Source organism: Plodia interpunctella, chromosome 15 (genome assembly GCF_027563975.2).
Source record: "Plodia interpunctella isolate USDA-ARS_2022_Savannah chromosome 15, ilPloInte3.2, whole genome shotgun sequence".
In the NCBI taxonomy this organism is placed as follows: Eukaryota; Metazoa; Arthropoda; class Insecta; order Lepidoptera; family Pyralidae; genus Plodia; species Plodia interpunctella.
The window spans coordinates 1985429-2005626 of NC_071308.1; the positions used below are offsets into that span (position 1 = coordinate 1985429).

General features: G+C 36.3%; 4 protein-coding genes across 5 annotated transcripts; 2 read left to right on the top strand and 2 right to left on the bottom strand.

The window, feature by feature from the left end:
• Positions 1-296: 296 nt before the first annotated feature.
• Positions 297-2822, top strand: LOC128676110 (V-type proton ATPase subunit D-like). Its single transcript, XM_053756056.1, has 5 exons — positions 297-643; positions 1258-1496; positions 1652-1733; positions 2065-2182; positions 2329-2822. Exons 1-5 carry the CDS (start codon positions 377-379, stop codon positions 2487-2489), a joined length of 867 nt encoding a protein of 288 aa, XP_053612031.1. The 5' UTR covers positions 297-376; the 3' UTR covers positions 2490-2822.
• A 2-nt stretch (positions 2823-2824) lies between these two features.
• On the bottom strand, positions 2825-4363 carry LOC128676111 (uncharacterized). The gene is made up of 4 exons (XM_053756057.2): positions 3988-4363; positions 3703-3872; positions 3439-3519; positions 2825-2975 (listed from the first exon to the last, which is right to left on the bottom strand). Exons 1-4 carry the CDS (start codon positions 4238-4240, stop codon positions 2892-2894), a joined length of 588 nt encoding a protein of 195 aa, XP_053612032.1. The 5' UTR covers positions 4241-4363; the 3' UTR covers positions 2825-2891.
• A 73-nt stretch (positions 4364-4436) lies between these two features.
• ND-B16.6 (NADH dehydrogenase (ubiquinone) B16.6 subunit) lies at positions 4437-6126 on the top strand. Its single transcript, XM_053756058.1, has 3 exons — positions 4437-4592; positions 4784-5004; positions 5469-6126. Exons 1-3 carry the CDS (start codon positions 4490-4492, stop codon positions 5604-5606), a joined length of 462 nt encoding a protein of 153 aa, XP_053612033.1. The 5' UTR covers positions 4437-4489; the 3' UTR covers positions 5607-6126.
• A 221-nt stretch (positions 6127-6347) lies between these two features.
• Hacd2 (3-hydroxyacyl-CoA dehydratase 2) lies at positions 6348-20104 on the bottom strand. Of its 2 annotated transcripts, none has more exons than XM_053756054.1 (6): positions 19720-20104; positions 18413-18541; positions 16124-16247; positions 15624-15829; positions 12883-13022; positions 6348-8094 (listed from the first exon to the last, which is right to left on the bottom strand). In XM_053756054.1, exons 1-6 carry the CDS (start codon positions 19912-19914, stop codon positions 7770-7772), a joined length of 1119 nt encoding a protein of 372 aa, XP_053612029.1. In that variant the 5' UTR covers positions 19915-20104; the 3' UTR covers positions 6348-7769. The 2 variants fall into 2 exon arrangements, with proteins under 2 accessions (XP_053612029.1, XP_053612030.1); XM_053756055.1 differs by lacking the exon at positions 6348-8094 and adding an exon at positions 9774-11079.
• Positions 20105-20198: the final 94 nt, after the last annotated feature.

A 20198-nucleotide genomic window follows, 5' to 3' on the forward strand; every position in this document is an offset into this window, starting at 1 on the left:
AAAACATTCATTCGCCCACAGAAACGAATATTTCGCATCGTGCGAATACCTACTTTCTAAATCCATGAAAAAACTTTTTGTTAAAAAGCAATCTCGCAGGACTGTAAGGAAATAATAGTAATTTAACTCATTGTGTTGTATGAGAGCAATGAAAATAAATCAATTAATTGCTATACTTATAGTTTCTTGGTGGAACACCCTAAATAAATAAATACTTGAACATAAAACTTCAATAAACTTTAATGTCATTTGCCTAAGTGATAGATATGACAGTGGCACGCGTCACTTTCCACGGGTAGTGAGAGAATTGTCACTATATTATCAATCCCTTTCTGCTTTTAGTATTTTATTGTGTAATTTTCTAACATACCTAATCATGAATGCCGAAAACCGTTACCAAGTGAACGCTTCCTTATTCATGTTGGGGGAAATAAAACGTCGCCAGGAACACGTGACGCGAGGGTTTCAGCTCCTGAAGAGGAAGGCTGAAGCTCTAAGGTTTAGGGGGAGGCAGGCTGCAGCCGAGATGGTGAGGACTCAGGTGCTAATAGGGCACACGCTCAAGGAAGCCTTCATGACTTTAGCTGCTGTGAAGTTCACTAATGGAGATTCGAATGCGATGGTGCTTGAAAATGTTGGACAGGTATTTGATGGTTTCATGATACTTTCGGTCTGTATGTGCATTCTTATTAGCGTGTCGATTCGGCGAATCATATTTCTGAAGACCAATAAGACGGTTCAGCGTACAGGTGTGCTAGCAACACGCAGGCCACGACAAGACTGTGTGCCGTGCCATAATTTAGGGAGACGTATTTCCTAGCTTCGGCCGACTTGTGTCCAAGGACTTTTCTTATGTGTATAGCATTGACTGTAGAAATGCTCTAAAGCTTGGGCTTCCTCATAGCCAAGGAAGCAAAAGCGAGCTGACGAGAGAGATATACGAATACAACTTATCACTTTTGCTAAGAAAAACCTGACAGATAATTAATATGCGCAGGCCGTGGGCAAATACTGGTCAAGTCTGCTAATCTTCTAGCTTTTGCCCGCGACTTCGCCCGTGTGTTTTCCCACGGGAGCGGTTATTTTTCCAGGATGAAAGGTAACCTATGTTCTTCTGCGTACTTCAAACTACCTATATGTATGCAAAACTTCATTCGATTGGTTGAGTATATAAAGCGTGAAGACATAACAAACAAACAAGCTTACTTCCGTATTTATAATATTAGTCAGAATTAGGATGATGATTCTATGATGCAGGCGAAGCTTCGCGTCAAACGCGTACCCGAAAACATATCAGGCGTCGCCACAGTCTCCCTGTACCCAGTCGAGGACATTAACATCAGCGACGTGTCCCGCTACGCAGGCCTGGCGTCCGGGGGCCATCGCACTGCGGAAGCTAAGAAGGCTTTCAGACAAGTCCTGAGGATCCTTGTCAAGTTCGCCTCTTTGAGAAACACGTGTATACTGCTTGACGAGTCCGTGAGAATCACGCTTAGGTTAGTGTTTCATTGTCTATTTTGGAAACCTAGATGATACGCATTCTAGAAAACATATGTAATATGTTGTATCCTCAATAAATAAAATAAAAAATACCGTTTCTGCTTCAAAAAATATTTGATCAAAGCCTGAATTTTGCTCAATATATTTCCAGAAAGCTGAATGGCATAGAAAAAGTAATCATGCCGAAGTTACGTAACACGGAGTCTTACATTAGGACTGAAATGGACGAACGGGTTAGTTTTGTTACGAAACTAAAAACTACTTACTAAAATATAGGTAGTTAAATAGAATAATAGCTATATAATAGGCTTTTGCTTTTGATTTACTGTACCATACATAGAATTAAGATATGGCATTTAGTACCTACCTTTTACATCAACGCCAAGGAATTTCTGGTTGTCATATTTCAAATTCGAACATCCCGCTAGATTTTTTTCGCCTAGGGGATTTGTAGACTTTTTATCCACAAATCTAAAGCAAAAAGTCAATAAATCTCGCACAGGGAATCGTCTAAGTAAGAGATAAGTGGAATAATACGAAAACTGTAGTCCAACTGTTATACAGGAGAGAGAAGAGTTCCACCGTTTGAAGATGGTGAAAGCAAAGAAGATGCGAGCTCAGTACTTGAACAAATTGCAACAACCTGCAGATCGGAACGGGCCGGAGTCTGGGGACTCTTCAGGTAGATATGTTTTATACCTACTTCTTCTTCTTATCGAGTGAGCCATTTTATTCAAATAATTTTGTCGGTCCGCTTTCCTACATATTTTATGTATATTTTTATGAATGTCATTTATGAAATTTTGTATATGATCTTAACTGTTTCAGTGTCGTCCGTGCAGTCTTCCCACAAGCTGGCAATAGGACTAGGCCCGACATGCCTCATGCACACTCGGCTAGACGCCATGTCCACCAGCGCTGACTCTGGCGGAGATTTCCAGCCGGTGTGCTACCCCCACTACTGGGATGACGATGATTTGTTGTTTTAGGAGGCCCTTAAAGGTTGACTGCCGTGCGAACGGTTATAATCATCCAGTAATCCAGCCAGACTAGATAGTCTTACTGGCTTGCATTAACTATTGGCGGCATGTATTTAATAGAAAAAGAAGACTGTTTTTTCTTTTGTACACTTGTATCCCTTTGTGTTGGTTGGTCGGCCCTTGCCACCATAGATCAACAAAAAGAAAAAACCAATTTGTCTGCCAAACCGGACCGAGCGGAATTTAAGGGTCTACGATCTTCGGATTTATTTAGGTATCGCCAATGCCTATTGTACCTATTTATTATTACTTATTACTCATAAATCCAATAAAATACATGAATATCGAACGTTTTTATTTATAGATACGCAAGTAAATAACCTTAAAAAAATGACATACAAAATTCGAATTTTACAAAACCCAACCATCGTCCAATCTTTCTTCCATAGGTTTAGTGAAGTATTGGCTGCGACGGAACTTCTCCAATATTTCACCCTGTGAATAAGATAAATTCGCATATTAATTTGTCCCACAGACCTCACAAGAAGTAGGTACCAACTACGAATGTAAATCTTAAACAGTTAATTCGTTGTCTTTGTTTATCAAAGTAACACTACGGGGTTAATCCGACATTCCACTAATTCTTTTCGAAATTACGTAATATTATAGGTTACATTATAAATGATTTTTTTTTTTGGGTTACCTCGATCTTCCATACTAATTCATTATGAAATTAATACGAAACGTCGGGAGCTAGGAACGAAGCAGTGTCAACCTACGACCTACACGCTGCACTGGCGGCTGTCTTCTAACACACACCATTTTAAATGGTCTATGTCTCCTAAGTATCAAAGGGTACCTATCTAGGCACTTAAACTGAAAGTGTAGTAAGTAACAACTGTATCTACTTTAACGAGTAAGTTGTTTTGCGTTGAAACAGATGAGATTATTTACTTACAGGTCCGGTCTTAATAATAGTCTCACTGTAGTATGTGATGGCACTAGATCCCGTTCCATACAGAGGATATTTGAGGTGCATCTGGAAAACATTACATAAATCAATATAACCTGTGCCACGTCTCTTCTTTTGAGAAATACGTACCTACGAAATTGGCGGCATGTGGCCCCGCCCTATAATAGGACTATTCCATATCCTTTAAAGCAGGAAACAGCAAAGAGGCGAGTGATACTGAGAAGATTCGAGATTTCCGCAGTCACGTACGTTTTTATCTGCAGTGACGTTCAAGTCGCGCGGCTGAAAGTTCTCCTTTATGTAGTTGGCTTTCTGCTCGGTGCTGTAGTCCATGTCAGGCTTCGCCGTAGCCAGTTCAGCCATCACTTCATTCAGCATTTGCTCCCAGAAGAAATTTGTTAGCATCCGTTTGCGGATACCTGAGATAAACATTATGTAGGTATTATTAATAGTTCGTAAGGCATCTCAACCTAGGTTTTGAGCTATGCCCTGTTAACGACATGTAAGAAGCACGTACTGACTAGTAGAAAATACCTTCGCTATGCTTGGGCTTTTTGGGGATTTGGTACTCATCCCTCATTTCACTGCCTTGTCCGGGAATCCCACGGCCATCTTGTAGGATCCATGGCCTGCTGAAATTCTTTCCTTTGCCATAGGCTGAGGGCTCTACTGGAACTTTGGGATGTCGTGTGATTCTTTCTAGAGGCCGAATTTTTAGCTCTTCTTCTTCACCATCTGGCTCTGGTATATTTGCTTGAGCTTCTTCATCGATCATATCAGACTCCATAGTATTATAGCGAAAGCAATTGGAAAAGTTTCTGAAAGTAGTTTCTCTGATTTATCTAGAAGAAATTAGTAAAGTTCTTTTGGATGCTTGTTGTTGTCGGGGAAACGATAATAATAAATGTAAACAAAATTAGTATGTAAACTAAACTAGAGCAATGGTGCGGTGCAACAACAAAACGCAAAATGCCAACGTCAAAACAATTTTTATTAGCGTCTGTTATTTTTTGTTCTGTCAAAAAATTACAGAAAAATGTCTGGTGTTTGCCAGATCGTCCGAAATCAAGATTTGCCCCCTCCTGGGGGCTATAAACCTATTCCCTACAAGAGAATCCCGGCAACAAAATACTTCAGCGGTTAGTATTGTTAAATCTTTAAAATTAGTTTTAGCAATATTATGTAACCGTATAGGTTAGCCTGTGCTTTTGTTTATAATTTCTTACTCTTTCACCTTACTTCTAAAAAATAATTATGTGGCATTATGTGCTTATTTTATTTCAAATCCATACCTATGTTACTTTGTGTACAATACAGTAATCAATTTCAGGATATTTCATGTTTGCTGGCTACTTGGGCATGACCTTTGGTGGACTGTACCTATACAATATCAACTACCAGAGGATCAAGCGGGATGAGATTGAGCTGCGGTCGGCCAAGATGGCCATTTACCCGATGCTGCTGGCTGAGAGAGACCGCGAGTACTTGAAGCAGCTCCGTAGAAATAGGGATGCTGAGGCGGAGCTCATGCGCGATGTGCCTGGATGGGAGGTTATTATAGTTCTCTTTGGTTTTTCTGTCATCCTTGTATTCCCAGTTGTATTTAAGACTGTCCAGCCTGGAGTTAGCATAAAAAAGTAAGCCTTGGAACTTTGGAAGATTTAGTTGTGATTTTATAGGTAGGCCAGGCTGGTAATACTCTATAAAGGTTGGATGATCCCCAAGGCCCTAAAATAGGGCAACTTTGGAATCACCTAATTATTTTTGCTACTAATGTTATAAGTGTTAAAGAATTGATTTTTCTTTTGTTTATTAATAACACGACAAAGGCCTGGAAAGATTTTAATGAAAAAACATAACTTAAAATGTTATTCATTTTAATAAATAGCAGTGAAGTAGACTCTGGGCTTAGTAGACGAAACTTGCAGTTTTTGAAGAGAGAGAATGTCAAACTGTAAACTAATTAGGTTTTTTTACTTACAGAACTTTAATAAATATTTTATTATTTACTTTAGGTTGGCACCTGGTACGGAGAGCCCATTTACAAGTTGGTCCCCAGAGACAAGCTGGTGGAGCCCATCTTCCATGAGTACTACGCTCATGCAGATCCTAAAGAGTGGTTCAAGAGGACAGACATCAAGCTGCTATCTTAAATGCCATTATATCCTGGTTACAATACATTTGCTGCAAGTTGGAGTATCAATGATGAGTTACCAATACTTTTTGATTATTTTTCAAATATTATTTAAATTCACAAAACCTTGTGAATAACACCTAACTAGCTATACAATTGAATTTCTCTGAAAAATATCTCAATTTGGAGGTATTGCATACTTCACCATTGATATTGAATGATAAACAATTAATTATGTTCTCTCAGTGATTGCAACCTAATCTAGAGCTTTACAAAACACCTGAAAAAACTAATTTTTTCTAATGATGAAACTTGTGTTATAGCCGTCTTGATAAAAATGGTGTTTAATTTTAGCTCATTCTGAACTAAAGCATGAAGTCCTGCGTGTGAGTACATACTAATCAGCAGGGTATATAACCAGGGACAGGGCAAACAGAATGTGAACATTATAGTGATATCATGAGCACCTGAAAAATGCCATTTGATGTGAATCATTTGTTCACGCTTATATATGTAGCCAATAAACAAGTATTAGGTGAGTCTTACTTTTATTTTCGTACCATCATAAACTTTCACTTAATGTTGATTTAGAGCCAAGACCCATTCATAATCAATTTGCAATCAATATAGAACAACGTAAAAATTGAAGTTTTGATTTGACATACGGCATTGCTTGTCAATATAAAAAAAACCTATATAGAAAACAATGCGCTGCATATTCGCAACCGAGCACAACAGTACTAGTAACAAAAACGCCAGATTTGTTTTATAAACAATTTTACTTTTCAAATGCTTTTAGTTCAGTCAAAGTAAATCTAGTGCTATTTAAATAACAGTATACAAAACAATGTAAAAACAGAATATTTTACTTTTACAATGGTATAGCATCGATTTTGTAATAACATAGTAGAATTTTAAGAATGAGACCCAACCTGTTTGTCTATGGTTTACCTTCAACCCATCTACTGTGCAGACAAACCATAGATAATTCAGTTTTCATCTAGTAGTAGGTTTTCATCAGATTTCAGCATTTTTGCTCATAATTTTAGTTCCTACCATGCATAACGTTCTACTACTTCGTTGGGTTACCATTAATTATGTCAGACGCACACATATGACAGTGGAAAAAATATCCAAGCAGTGTTTCCAGGCACAACATAGAGCTCCACTTTTAATATTGATTTATTGTGAAAGAAACTATACCAAATTAATACAAATTAATATATTAAATTACTAATGAATTGGTAAACAAATGTCATATTTTGCCTTCTTATTTTAATTATGCAAAGAAAATCTTAAATAATTGCCACAATTTGCCGAAAAATGATTATAATCACAATTGAATTGACTACATTTGGTGAAATCTTTTTCCTTAGACGTTTACCTACCTAAACAGTCTACAATATCTATTTAATATTCATGGGAGTGAAGTAAATAAAGTTTAATTTGCCCACAATTAGGTTAACTAAACATAAGTATAAGCTTAAAATTATTACTTTGGTTTGAGCCAAACATAATCACAATCCCTTGTCTCAAAAAAGAAAACTTTGCCGATAACTTTTGCCATTTAACATTATTTTATAACTAACTACCCCGCAACCCAATCCTTTTGCCGCAATTTGCCGAAGAAATACAAATATTTCTATGGCTATTCTCTCTATGGCATAAAATATACTAAACTCGACTGAGTATTGAGCGCTATAAAACCAACTAATTTAGTGTTATTTTTTTACTACCTCTATCATAAAAAAGTAGCATACATACATAGCTAAAATGTTTTGTCATTGTCGCACTTGACATTGATAGAACGAGACAAAACATAATTCATATTTTATGAATTCGAGGTTTAGTATTTATATAGATTTTATAATACCTAATAACTAGAACTACTGGACCGAGCGTCGGTCGACGCGACGTAGAATGAGAGCCCTTTTCAGACATCGATTCGAAGTGAGACGCAGCGAACAAGTGACATTGCAGTGTGGTTGTCGTTGCGTCACAATGGCGCAATGTGATTGGTTCGCTTTGTCTCAATTCGAATCGATTCGATGGCGAGAAGTGAAATGCTAATCCGCACTAATCCCTCAGTAGGTACTCCATTATTTTTACACATTTGATTTCTGAGCACTCATACTCAATCCAGTCTAATATACAACTATGCAATAACCAATCTTAAATCGAATTATTTGGACTTTTTTATAACAATCTTCGGTTTCAGTTTCTTTACTCTTAACTTGTACATGTGACTCATAAGGTAATATATACCGGGCAGTGTGAGGAATAGCAGATGTATTCTCATGTACGTGGGTAGGTGGAAGGTAAAGTTCCACGCATTAGGCATGGATACTGTGAACCGTAGCGTCTCCTCGAAGTATGGGATGTTTCGGAGTATAATGACAGATTCACAGAGTATACCCATGGGGTACAGTGGGATCCAGAGGGTGTATCGAAGCCATGTTAGGAAGTAAATCTCTTTTTTGTACAGCTGCGATATGTAGTATGGGTATCTGGAATTAAAATATTAATATCAGTTTTCAGAATACAAAAAATACCAGAGGCAACCAACGCGTTTGCATAGAAATTTCTGTAAAATCTAAACTAAGTATTAAATATAGAAATTGCATTTAACGGGCTATAAAACGGTTATATTATAAAGAACAGGCATTTTCGTCCGATTTTATCGCCGCAAGTCGAATTCTAAACAATTATTGATATATTTGAGCCGTTTAAAAACCATACCACCACCGTTTCCATACGGTTCACCAGGGGAAGTTTAATAACAGGCAAGCTACCTTCTGTGACAACCGCAGGTTACAGAAGGTTTCCTGTCAGTAAAGTTCTTAAGCTCATGGATTTAGTAAGTACTTCGGAGTATCTACTAATTCCATGACAACTATACGTTTGAGATAAAACAACTATACATAGTTCGTCACGTTGACGATATTCATATATTATAAATATATTAATATATATATATATATATATATATAAAAAACAAAACGCAAAAGAAAAGCATAGACGTCATTGTATTTTTTAAGCGACATTGTATATATTATTTATCTTAAAGTAACATTTGCAAATAGTGTGGCATGAAAAGTACAGTAAATGCGGAACTTCAATATTTTAATATAGCAACATCACAGCTTTCAGCGGAAATAGTGTTTTCCGGTTACATTTTCATTTTTAAAGTGTTCATTTAAGCCCAATGTCCACTTTCCTATTGTGTTTTCTCCACTTCGCAGTGTCTTCGGCATCCTTAGTTGTCTTTCCTTCTTATTAATAACGTTAAACATGTTTCACAAGTGTTGGATACGGCTAACTGGTAAATAACTAGGTTTACCCAGAAAATATATAAAATATTTTGTCTCGTTCTTTCAATGTCAAATATTTGAAGGAGAAATAGGGACAAAGCTTACTAAACTAGGTTTCAATATATAAATAAGTTGATATGCTTGTATCAGTGTTGTTGCAATAGTCTAAAATCATGTTGCCATAAACATCCGGCTCGAAGTACGACATGTTGAGTTGGAATCCGCCGTGTTGCCAATCGGCTAAAACTGGGGTCTATAGTCGTAACACAGTGTGTCTATAAAGAGTAAAAAACGGATTTTTAACGAACTAAATTTTTTTGTCATTGCAATACAAAAATAGAATGGTCAAGAGTGATTGATAAACACCCAGTGTTACCAGCCTAGCCTCTCTTTAAGAACTATACATATGTCAGATTCCATGGCCTTTTTATTGTGTCATGAAAGAATACATGTATTGTATAGTGTAGGTATGTGTCTATTCTATATTCATTGAGTCCCCACTACCGTGACATAAGGCGTAGGTAGCGTTAGCGATGAGGTGGGGCTCAGTTGCTCGCCGTATGGCGTGGCACACGGACGTTTACTAATTAGTTACACGGTGGAGCATCAGTAATATGGTTGTGACGTACAATTACATGCGAGGATGGGGGCACCTAACCTTAATGGTATAAATTATCTCTATCTATTAAAAGTATTGAATTCATATTGCGGAAATATATTATTCCGGTCGAGGAAATGGATTTGTTCGGCGGAGTAGAAGTGATTTGTATAGATTTAATTTAATTTTAATTACTACAAGTTACGAGTACACATTATGATTTTTAGCCATATACTCACATAAGATGCCCCAAAGTCAGTGAAAAAAAAACAACACAGAAGCTATCTAATTTTATTCTTTTCAATACAAACAAAAACATGCAAATCAAATAATTTATTTTTATCTTGTTGCTTAGTTCTTGTAAGCCAGTGGTTGAGATGATTGCCTGTGATTGAAAGGTCCTAGGTTCGAGTCCTACTTGTGCAATGTGAGTATGTATGCCACCACTTGTTTCAGATGAAGGAAAACATCCTGAGGAAACTTGCCTGGTATACTATTAGATCTACTTGTGTATATGCGTCTACTGCCGCTACAAGACATTTGTAAAAGTCATGTCACATGCCTTTAGGCGACTGAATAACATTTAATTTAGTGTTTTGACGGAAGTTGTTCTAGTTATACTAGACCTACCCATAGAATTTAATAAATAAATGTAAATAAATAACTATATATTTTGCGAAGACATGCGAAGCATATTATTACTAGAAGCATAAAGTAAACATATACTAGAGACTATACCACGAAAGAAGGCCTGTGGCAATATGAGAAACTATCGATAACAGATAGAACACATTGTTGTTTGCAGCGACAGTAGCGCCACGTCTGTGGGACTACTTTCGTGGTGCGGCCTATACGTTTCATTGTCGGCAGTAAAAAAATAGACGGCTGTTATTTTACGACATAACGTCAGCCTTCTTTGAGAACGGTATCGCTATCGCCTATCAGCTGCAGGATTTTTATCTCATAGTCAACTTGTACGACATCTACGGGAGGATATGGACGATTTTATTGACAAAAGTGGGTGGTTTGCAGCGTTTCGACCGCTGCGGCAGCGCGGTCATTACAATCCGTCAATTTTCTTGAGGATGGAATAATTTCCAAAATCGATCATTCATAAAATTGACATTACTACAGTACAGAGTAATCAATGTACAGTCATATAGTAAAACTCATTCATGTCTTTGTTAAAATTTGAAGTATTGTAATGACAGCACGACCGCAAACCACCCAAACTCTGCGAACCACCCAAATATATTAACTACGACATCTTAATTTTATCAGCTTGTTGTTGCCGCCGGCGCATCATCATTTTGAACATGTGCCCCATGAGAAATATGACACCAGGGCCGCATAATATGGACGAATGTATCCTCAAATGTGTCGGCATGTTGTAGGAAAAGTTCCAATCGTTCGGCATGGACACATTGAACAGCTGCGTTTCTTGGAAGTTCTGTATGTTTGATATCATGACGAATGCCTCCCCGCTTATTCCCATTGGGTATAGAGGAATCCATGCTGTGTACCGAAGCCATGTTAAAATCGGATACTCTTTATTGCGCAGTTGTGTAAAGTAGAATGCGTGCCTGTAATGAAACGGTGCGGGGAATATTAAGTCGTGTGTTCGATGTTGCCGTATACGCTCACTAGTTGGCGCCACTGGCGAATGAGGTCCAGTCTCTATATTTATCTAGTGTAGTATAATTTGTAATACATTTTTTTTTATTTCGCTAATAAATAAAAGAAATCGACAAAGATGTTATGGTGAGCGCCAGTGATCCAGGAGAACTCTCTAAATTTTTGCTACAAGCTTTTATTAGTCATCAAGAGAGACTAATAAAAGCTTGTAGCAAAAGGATTGCAATAAGGATTGCATTAGTGTACTTCCAATAAACCGTTGAGGAGTTCCCTCATTTGGACCCGGTCCTGGACGCACCATCAGGTCATGCTTATCATAATAATGCAATTTCATGGAAACTGAACCTGGATTTCAACTCAGTAGGAGAAGCGGAAATAGGTCAATTTTAACTTGTAAGATTTGATTACAGACAAACAAATATCGGGACGTGTGAAACTAAAAGCTTTATAAAAATAAAGACAATCGTTCAAATTTACCTTGGACATGGGCCTCAAACTACAGCGCCACTAGCGGTGAATTCAATCGCGTTAGCCCCAATGAATATTATTATGACATTCAATTCCCATATATATACAAGTACCTCACCTCACACGATGAAATAAATACATTTTAAATGCCTTGACCTCTGCATGGTTAGTTACCAAATACTTGTGTGACAGTTTTGCACCATGTAAAAACTTCACATCACATTATAACTATTTGCATCAATGATTCACATGTAATTATGAAATGGTATCAAAATCATAGAACGTTATAAACACTAAAAATATTTTTTCTTCAGAGCCGTTTCTACGTCATGCGATAAAAAACCCGAAATGAAGAAACGAGTCTGTTTGTCTGTTCCGCTTTCACCGCTAAACCACTGGACCGAACTGGTATTGTAGTTAAAGACCCCATAGCAATTTTTTTCAAAAATCGTGGTTTGAAAGTTTGTATGAAAATCAAATAAAAGCTAGTTTACTATAAAATGTTTGACGGATTGCGTTTCCAACTCATAGAAAATGTATAGTCTGCTTTTTCGATCCGGTTTTTTCGTCGGATCCGGATCCGTGGAAGAGAATCCGTGGAGTGAAATCGATAAAGCCCAAAGAGAAATTAAGATAAAAACATTTCCCACAAACTATTATTTCGAGATGAAGTATGAAAAAGCACGTGTTTTGTATGCACATTATATTGTTATATTGTTACGAATTACATTATATTGTTACGAATATTTGTTATTCCAACACCGTTTATATACAAAGGTCTTAAAAAATATACGACAGCCTCTATGACGTTAAAAAAACCAAATGAAGAAAGGCCTTAGACTAAATGAGAATTTGCAATTTGCTTACTGTAGAATCTGTTCTCAGGGAGACGACAGTCTTAAATGGTGGCGCTAGTGTGCGGCCCAGGGGCCCGATTCTCACGCAATCGAAGTTCATGTCATCAATTTTCAAAATTTTTTTTTCGAAGGTTTTAAGCAAATTTACAATGGGAAATATCTATCGACCGATGCATTGAACTGAACTCTTTCAATTGTGATTTTGCGTAAGTCAAGAAACCGTGTTAAACATTCTAAAAAAGTTTGAGAAAATTGGTGAAATAGACTTCGATCGCATGAGAATTGAGCCCCTGGTCAATCGGTATACTAGCGCACAACCGCGCACAACAACCGTGCAGCGTGCAGCCGGCACAGTAAGAAAGGAACGTCGTCCTGCTTCTCTGTCCTTCGTATACGTGCGTCCCTATCTGGAGTGGATTGTGTTACCTGACGATCTCGATGATGCTCCAGACGACGAAGAGATAGCAGACGACGGGCTTGGTCTGCATGCGCGGCTCGCAGCCGAGCATCACGAACGTGACGAAGATGCGCCCCACGAGCTGCGCGAACGGCGCGAACGGACCCCCCTGACGGAGTTACAAATCTTAATATACAACATACATTTTTTATTATGCCAAAAAAATGAAAAGCCCTATTAATACATGTGGGTAATCAAAATTTAATATTATCGTTTATCATCAAAATTATTGAGGTTTGCGTTTATTCCAAAATATGAATGAATTTATGGACGTAGTTTGAAATTTATTCCAATTCATAGTATAACGTGTTCTCTCGCTCTTGCGTGCAATGACCCTGGCATAGGCAGAAAAGAAATAAAAAAGAATTGCCAGAATACAAATCAATGAAAATCGACTTTGTGTGAACCGCTGCAGCACTGAACCTACCTTTACTATGAAGCGTAGTAGTCAGGTGGCACACTCTTAAATCGTAAAAAAATTATAATAATTGGTTATAATAATAACCAATTATTATAGATTTTTTACGATACAGTGTGGATTTTGATTTTTTATGTTTTGACTATGCACATATCAGTAACAGGTACTGATAGCCCCATTTAATTTTTTGGCATAATTAAAAATTTATGGTGTATAAGAGAATTAGGTGTTCATTTGGATTCAAAAATATGCTTGGATACTCACAAATATAACATTGTTAATATAGCTTTTAAAATGTATGGCTTCGTTCTTCCATTGAATTTAAAAGGACACCTCTACCTGTATAAAACTCATATTCGCTCTCAACTTGAGTATGCTGTGCCCATTTGGAACCCATATCTCATAACCCACAACAATAATGATGTTATTTAAAGAGCACAGAAAAAATCTTAAAGATAGCCTTTAAGATTTTTTCTGTACTCTTTAAACTATAGGTGTTTCAAACAGTGCCCACCCTATCCTATGCAACTTAAAAAATATAATATGCTCTCACTTAGTGATAGACGTAAGCACCTTGAGGTATCTGCCCTGCATAAAATTGTCAACAACTATTTTGACTGAATAGATTGCAATCTATTCACAATTTCAGTGCAGTCAAAGTAAGTATAGTGCATATACTGTGCCCAGGAATGCTGTGTGAATGAGGGAGGCTCGTTCTCGTTCCCTGTTCGTAACAAGTATGTGTAGCACGAACAGATCGCAGACACACGAGTTGTGAATGGTACTTTCTTTCGAGTGATTTATACGACACCTGCCTACGACGATAAGAAAAATAATATAATAAAATACAATTTAATATGTAAATAATTACAACAACGTCCACCAAAAATTGTCATTGGTGATCATCACAGACTGATAAAGCAATAGCGCTCATCATTATCATATCGAGTGTGTTATTGATAACATTGGTGTCAGATTATTTTCATGTCGCCTAAAGGCATCTGACATGACTGACTTTTACGATAGATATCAATAGCGCTTCATAAAGTAGATGGCGCTACTGTGCACACAAATAAAAACGTATTTCCCTTAAAATTATTACTACGATAGTATGTTAATAAATTCGTAAGCTACATTGTGAACAAACAAAGCATATATTTTTTTTGGACCTAGCTAAGAAAAGTTTGATAAAAACCAACAGCCTTAAGACTTTCTTAGATACACATATAAGTTACATATTACATATCGCATATAAGTTCGCATAAAAATTCCCGTTGTCCTATCACGAGCACGTAATTCAACACAAATTCACAGCAAATTGACCGCGATTACACGATCTATGCAAATAACTTGCAGCCGACTGTATTCAGCAAAGGTATTTTAAAAAGTACTTATAATTAAAAGGTTCATAATTTATGCATATTTTTTACCCCACTGATGGGACTGTCATTGTTTCAGAATACATTAGTATTGACGTAATGGTGTAATGGTTTTGCCAAAAGAATACAATAAGACCTTCTAAATATTAATAAACCACTTTTCCGAGACTTTATGACCCATGTCGATAGAAAAACCTAAAAAAATATGCAAATGTGTCCTGAGTAATATTTGGATAAACAAATATCGTAACTAATATTATAAATGTGAAAGTTTGTTACCTCTTCACGCTCTATCTACTAAGGACATAGGGTACCTTTCATCCCGGAAAAATAAATACTCCCGTGAGAAATCACGCGGGCGAAGGCGCGGAAAGTACCTAATATTTGTGTACAAATACATAAATTGATTTTTTATGTCGCTAACAGCATTGGAAGTTGAACTTTAGGAAAATCAGAAAGATAGGTAATTACATCGATTCCCTCTCTCATAAAATTGAATTTTATGACCGGCCACCTCCCTGAAGTCAATCCTCTCTGGGAACGCTATTACTTTATATCAACTGTCAAAGCTAGACCCTTATTCGCTTCGTCCGACATCCACGGAAGGACATGGATTGGTTTTATGATATCAGACCATGATGAGTTGTTCTTTTATTTCTTACTAGCTGCGCCCGAGGCTTCGTCCCGTGGGAATTTCGGGATAAAAAGTACCCTATGTGATATTCCAGGTTATATTCTACCCGTGTTCCAAATTTCATAACAATCAGTCCAGTAAATTTTGCGTGAAAGAGTACCGAACATACACACACACATCCTGACAAACTTTCACATTTATAATATTAGTAAGATTAGCCTCGTTGATGTGTTATTAAGACAAATCAATTATATATAGATAATGGCATGCAAATCTCACCTTAGTGTACCCAAATATGGGGTGTAGGATTTCCAAAATTTGCATGAGGTGCAAAAACTTCATGGCGGGGCCGACATGTTCGAATGTGTCCTTGACAGAGTCGTAGCCTAACTTGTAATAGCGGACGGCCATCACTGCTAAAGCGTACGTGAAGCCGATGGCTTGGAATAGATTGTAGAAGATCAGGTACACCTTCTTGAAGTCTTCTGGAATTTCGAGAATTATAGTGTGTAAACACACTTTATGCAACAAGAACCACGCAAGAGACAAAATAAACTTTAAACAAATAGAAAGATGATTTAATCTCTTCTAAGCTTTCTTGAGGAAAGGAGATATGAATATAAACTATGTGCAATGTATTATGTCCGTGTAGTCGCAGGTGACTGCTGAAAATCAGTGCTAGACATTTTGTAAAGCGTAACGCTGAGCCCTCATCTATTGCACACTCCAGTGTTCTATGTTATAAAAATAATTTTTTTATTCCATTCTAAAAAAAATACCTTTCCTGTAGCCCAGCTCCTCCTTGTGGAGTTTGTCGTACATTCCTGGATAGTCCTTCATTATGTCGCGTTTCTCTTCGTCGCTGTCTTGCAGGTCCTCAGACTTCCATAGGTCAAAGTTTATCTGAAAATAAAATAAAATTTGAGAACCAAGGTAATTCGCCAGATGAAATATATTTGAAAGAGTTATATTTATTCCGTTCCTTTCATGTTGTCAAAATAGAAATTCCATGTGGAACCGATATTCTTTGTTCTTTTTTCTTTAGATGATAAAATATTAACTAAGTCTTTAGGTTGAGAAGTTCGTGGGGCATCAAAATCGGTTATGTCATTTTTGAAATATTTACAATTTTGTAAAAACTCATCAAAACTAATAAGTTTTGATCGCCCCCAACTTGAGCTCGCGAACATAAGAACATACGTTTTGGTGGCGAACAACTAGTTATCTAAAATAATGTTCTTCATAAATAAATAAAATTATAAATAAGTTACCACACGCCATGAACAAGATTAGACAAACCCTAATCAATGCAATTAGATCATTGCACAACCACGATAATTATTTTATGAAATTTAAACGAATCAATTTTTAACAAATGGGATTGTCAATTGTTTTAAACAAAATAACACACGACTGGATGCTGATAGCAAAAGCTACTGAAATATGACAAAATGAAAAAGTGAACATAAGGAAAAATGGTAATTAGATACAAAGTTCATTTTAAAAAACCTTACTGAAAGATTACAACACTCTTTTTTTAAAGCATCAAGTAGGTCAAGTAGGACAAAAAATGGTGGACGAAAAAATAGTTTCGTCAAGTTAATTTTGTCAGTTACCGGACGCTAAAATAGTCTTCTCGCTTCTGTCAAGCGAGATTTTTTGATAAATCTAATGCATGTGATAGAGCGTACATTAAAAATAGTGTGATAGTCGCATAGAATAATTAAAAACGAATAAGATGTAGATATTTTAATATTATAAATAATAATATTACAAATGTGAGGATGTATGCGTGTTTGTTTGTTTCGCGCAAAATCTACTGGACCGATTGTTATGAAATTTGGTACATGATAGAATATAACCTGGAATAATACATAGCGTACTTTTTATCCCGAAATTCAAACGGGAGCGAAGCCGTGGGGCGCAGCAAGTTTTATAAATGCGAAAGTTTGTGTGGATGTGTGTATGTATGTTTTTGTAGTGTTTGTTTTTTCTTTTACTATATAAATGGAGCATTGGATTGGTAATTTTTGGTATGGAGAGCTAGTGAGGAGTGGAGTCGCGGGTAACAACTTGTATAAATAAACTAGGTTCTGCAATCAACCTTAGCAAAAATATCTTTGATACACAATTTCAAATAGCTAAGGTAAGCCTAAGCATATTTTAATATAATTAACTTTAAAATATTCTGAATACAACATTGTGTGGTGGGTGATTTACATTATTGTGTGTCTGTACAGTCGACCATATGTCAAATTACAAAATATTTAAGTTTAAATAAGAATATAGAACACACAATTTTTAAATAATTTGAAAATAATATACTTTTTTTTTTGCCATCAGCTATTCAGTACAGCATATAAATACTTTTTTTTTGTTAGTATCACTTTTCAAATGCAAAGTGATTTTTTTTTCCCCGATCATGTATGTGCAGAAAAACCAGTCACTAAAAATATACAAGAGTTCTTACTTTTAGCTAAAATAATAATGTTGTTATGGCGCAGATATTTTTAAGTGTTTGTATATAATAAGTCTGAAGTTTGCATGAAGTGATTGTTCTACTCGTTTTTGCGTCAATATACCTAATTAACAAAAACATTAGGTTTGATTTTCTTAATGCTCCGTCCATACCACACACCTAGTATGTTGTGACATTATGTGGCTAATGCCGGCTGCACACTATCGTTGAACTCAGAAAAATTTCGACACTAATGCATATACATTGTGTAGTTTGTATAAGAGCTTTTATTTACCGGAAGAAAAAAAGAGCAATTTATACCGAATCCACAAAGTCAATATATAGTCATAATATGTAACTGGCAAAGACTTTATCGCCACTATTTTTTATTTATTTTATTGTGACTCGATTTGTGATCGTGCCATGACGAATTATCGACATACATACATTATACACATAAACCTTCCTCCGGAATGACACTGTCTATTGGTGGAAACCGCATTAAAAACCATGTAGTCGTTTTTGAGTTTGTTGCCAATAAACAGATAGACGCATAGGACTTTGTTATATATAAGTATAATATGTAAGGATAGTCTTTTAAAATATTCACCTTCAACCATGCGGGCTTTTGCGGCTGTGCTGTGAGTCGTGGCCACCAAGACACGCTGGACTTCTGAAGGGACAGCTCCACACGGTTGTCGAACACACGCATCACTGCTGGCAGATTGTCTCCATCATTCTGTAATCATTTGATATTTTTAGTTCCACAACTAGGGACTTATGCACATCCTGGTCTCTCCAGGCTTGAACTGAACCGAGAACATGGTTAAGAGAGATTAGAGAGAGACGGTATACTCTATAGATATTTTTAATGAAAAATTTCAAGTTTTCATAAAATATTCGAATTTGGAAGATTGGGACAGCTATGCCCGGCAGTAGGATAAAACAGGATGCAAACAATGGCCTCATAGTTACTATAGTTGCAGTTGATGAAATTTAAAATACAAAAGTTTGCATGAAGAGCTAAACCTACTCATTACTTTAGGCATCAAAATAGTCAACATCAAGTGCATTTAAATTTTAATGACGTACATCAAAGACATTTTATTATTACAAAGTCAAATTTATTTTTCGCTTAAAAACCTACCACCATTTTTGGAATTCCTAATGTTAGGCTACTAACATTAGGAATTCCAAAAATTGTAAAAACTTAAATTATAATAATTTTCGCTATATAGGTCCTGAATAAACATATAGAATAGTTATGATCTCACTACAAGTAATTTTCCTAATACATAATCCTTAGTAAAAAATCCTAAATAAAAAATAATGATTAAGTAATTATATTATAGTTATAGTCATAAATCCACAAAGAAAAAATAAAATATGTAAGTAAGACGAATTCATTGACAAATAAAAAAATATATACAACTTCGACACATTCAAGTGAACAAACCTAGTACCCATTCACACCTAATACACATTATTACCCATTCAGGCATGAAGAGGCATGTAGTCAGTATAGTTGAGGGATAAGTCAAGCTACGCCCTCTTTATTCCAGCAGTACTTCATAGTTAGAGTCTAGTCCATACAATTATAATATAATGCTTTCACAGCTGAAACACTGAGCAGATTTTGATGAACTTTGGAATAGATTGGAACATGGGCTACTGCAGACAGCCCTGTGGGTAACAGCTAGTTTTTAATGTTATGTCTGTGCCTCAAAAAAGAACTCTCTTAGTTATGATCCACAACATATATATTTCGAGTTCTCACAAGGCCAGAAAAAAGAATATTATTGTAGTATTTATGAATCTTGATAGAAACATACAGTCAGTATCACAAAATAGTATTTACTGAAATAGCTCTTAGACTGCTAAGAACACTGGTTCTTAGCTGAAAACGGCGACACTTACCGGTTTTACTGACGAGTACAAGTCTAAAGAAAACTCGTACTGGCTCTGCCCTCTGGCACCTATTCCTTGGGCAGAGAATTTCACTTTATTTTCCAGAACTTTCACATCAGGCTGATTAACATTTTTCAAGTCTATTTTCAACGAAACAGCGTCCTCAGTTTGCGCCCAGTACACGAATGGACTTGGAATTACCATTGTACCGAAGGAGACAAAAATATCACATCAAAGCATAAACTAACTATTGTAATGGACTTTAGAACTTATTCAAGTGTTTACTCCAATGAAATCCGAATTCTAAAATATCTTTATCTATCAATCTACGAAACTAAATAAGCAGGCAAACTCGGTGAAATTTTTGACTGTTATGTATCAGTGTTGTCATTATACAACATCAACACTTATCAGTGTTGTCATATCATTTCATTAAGGGCCCCGTGCGCGATTTTTAACTTCTATCTCTTTGCTATCTATGGTTTTCT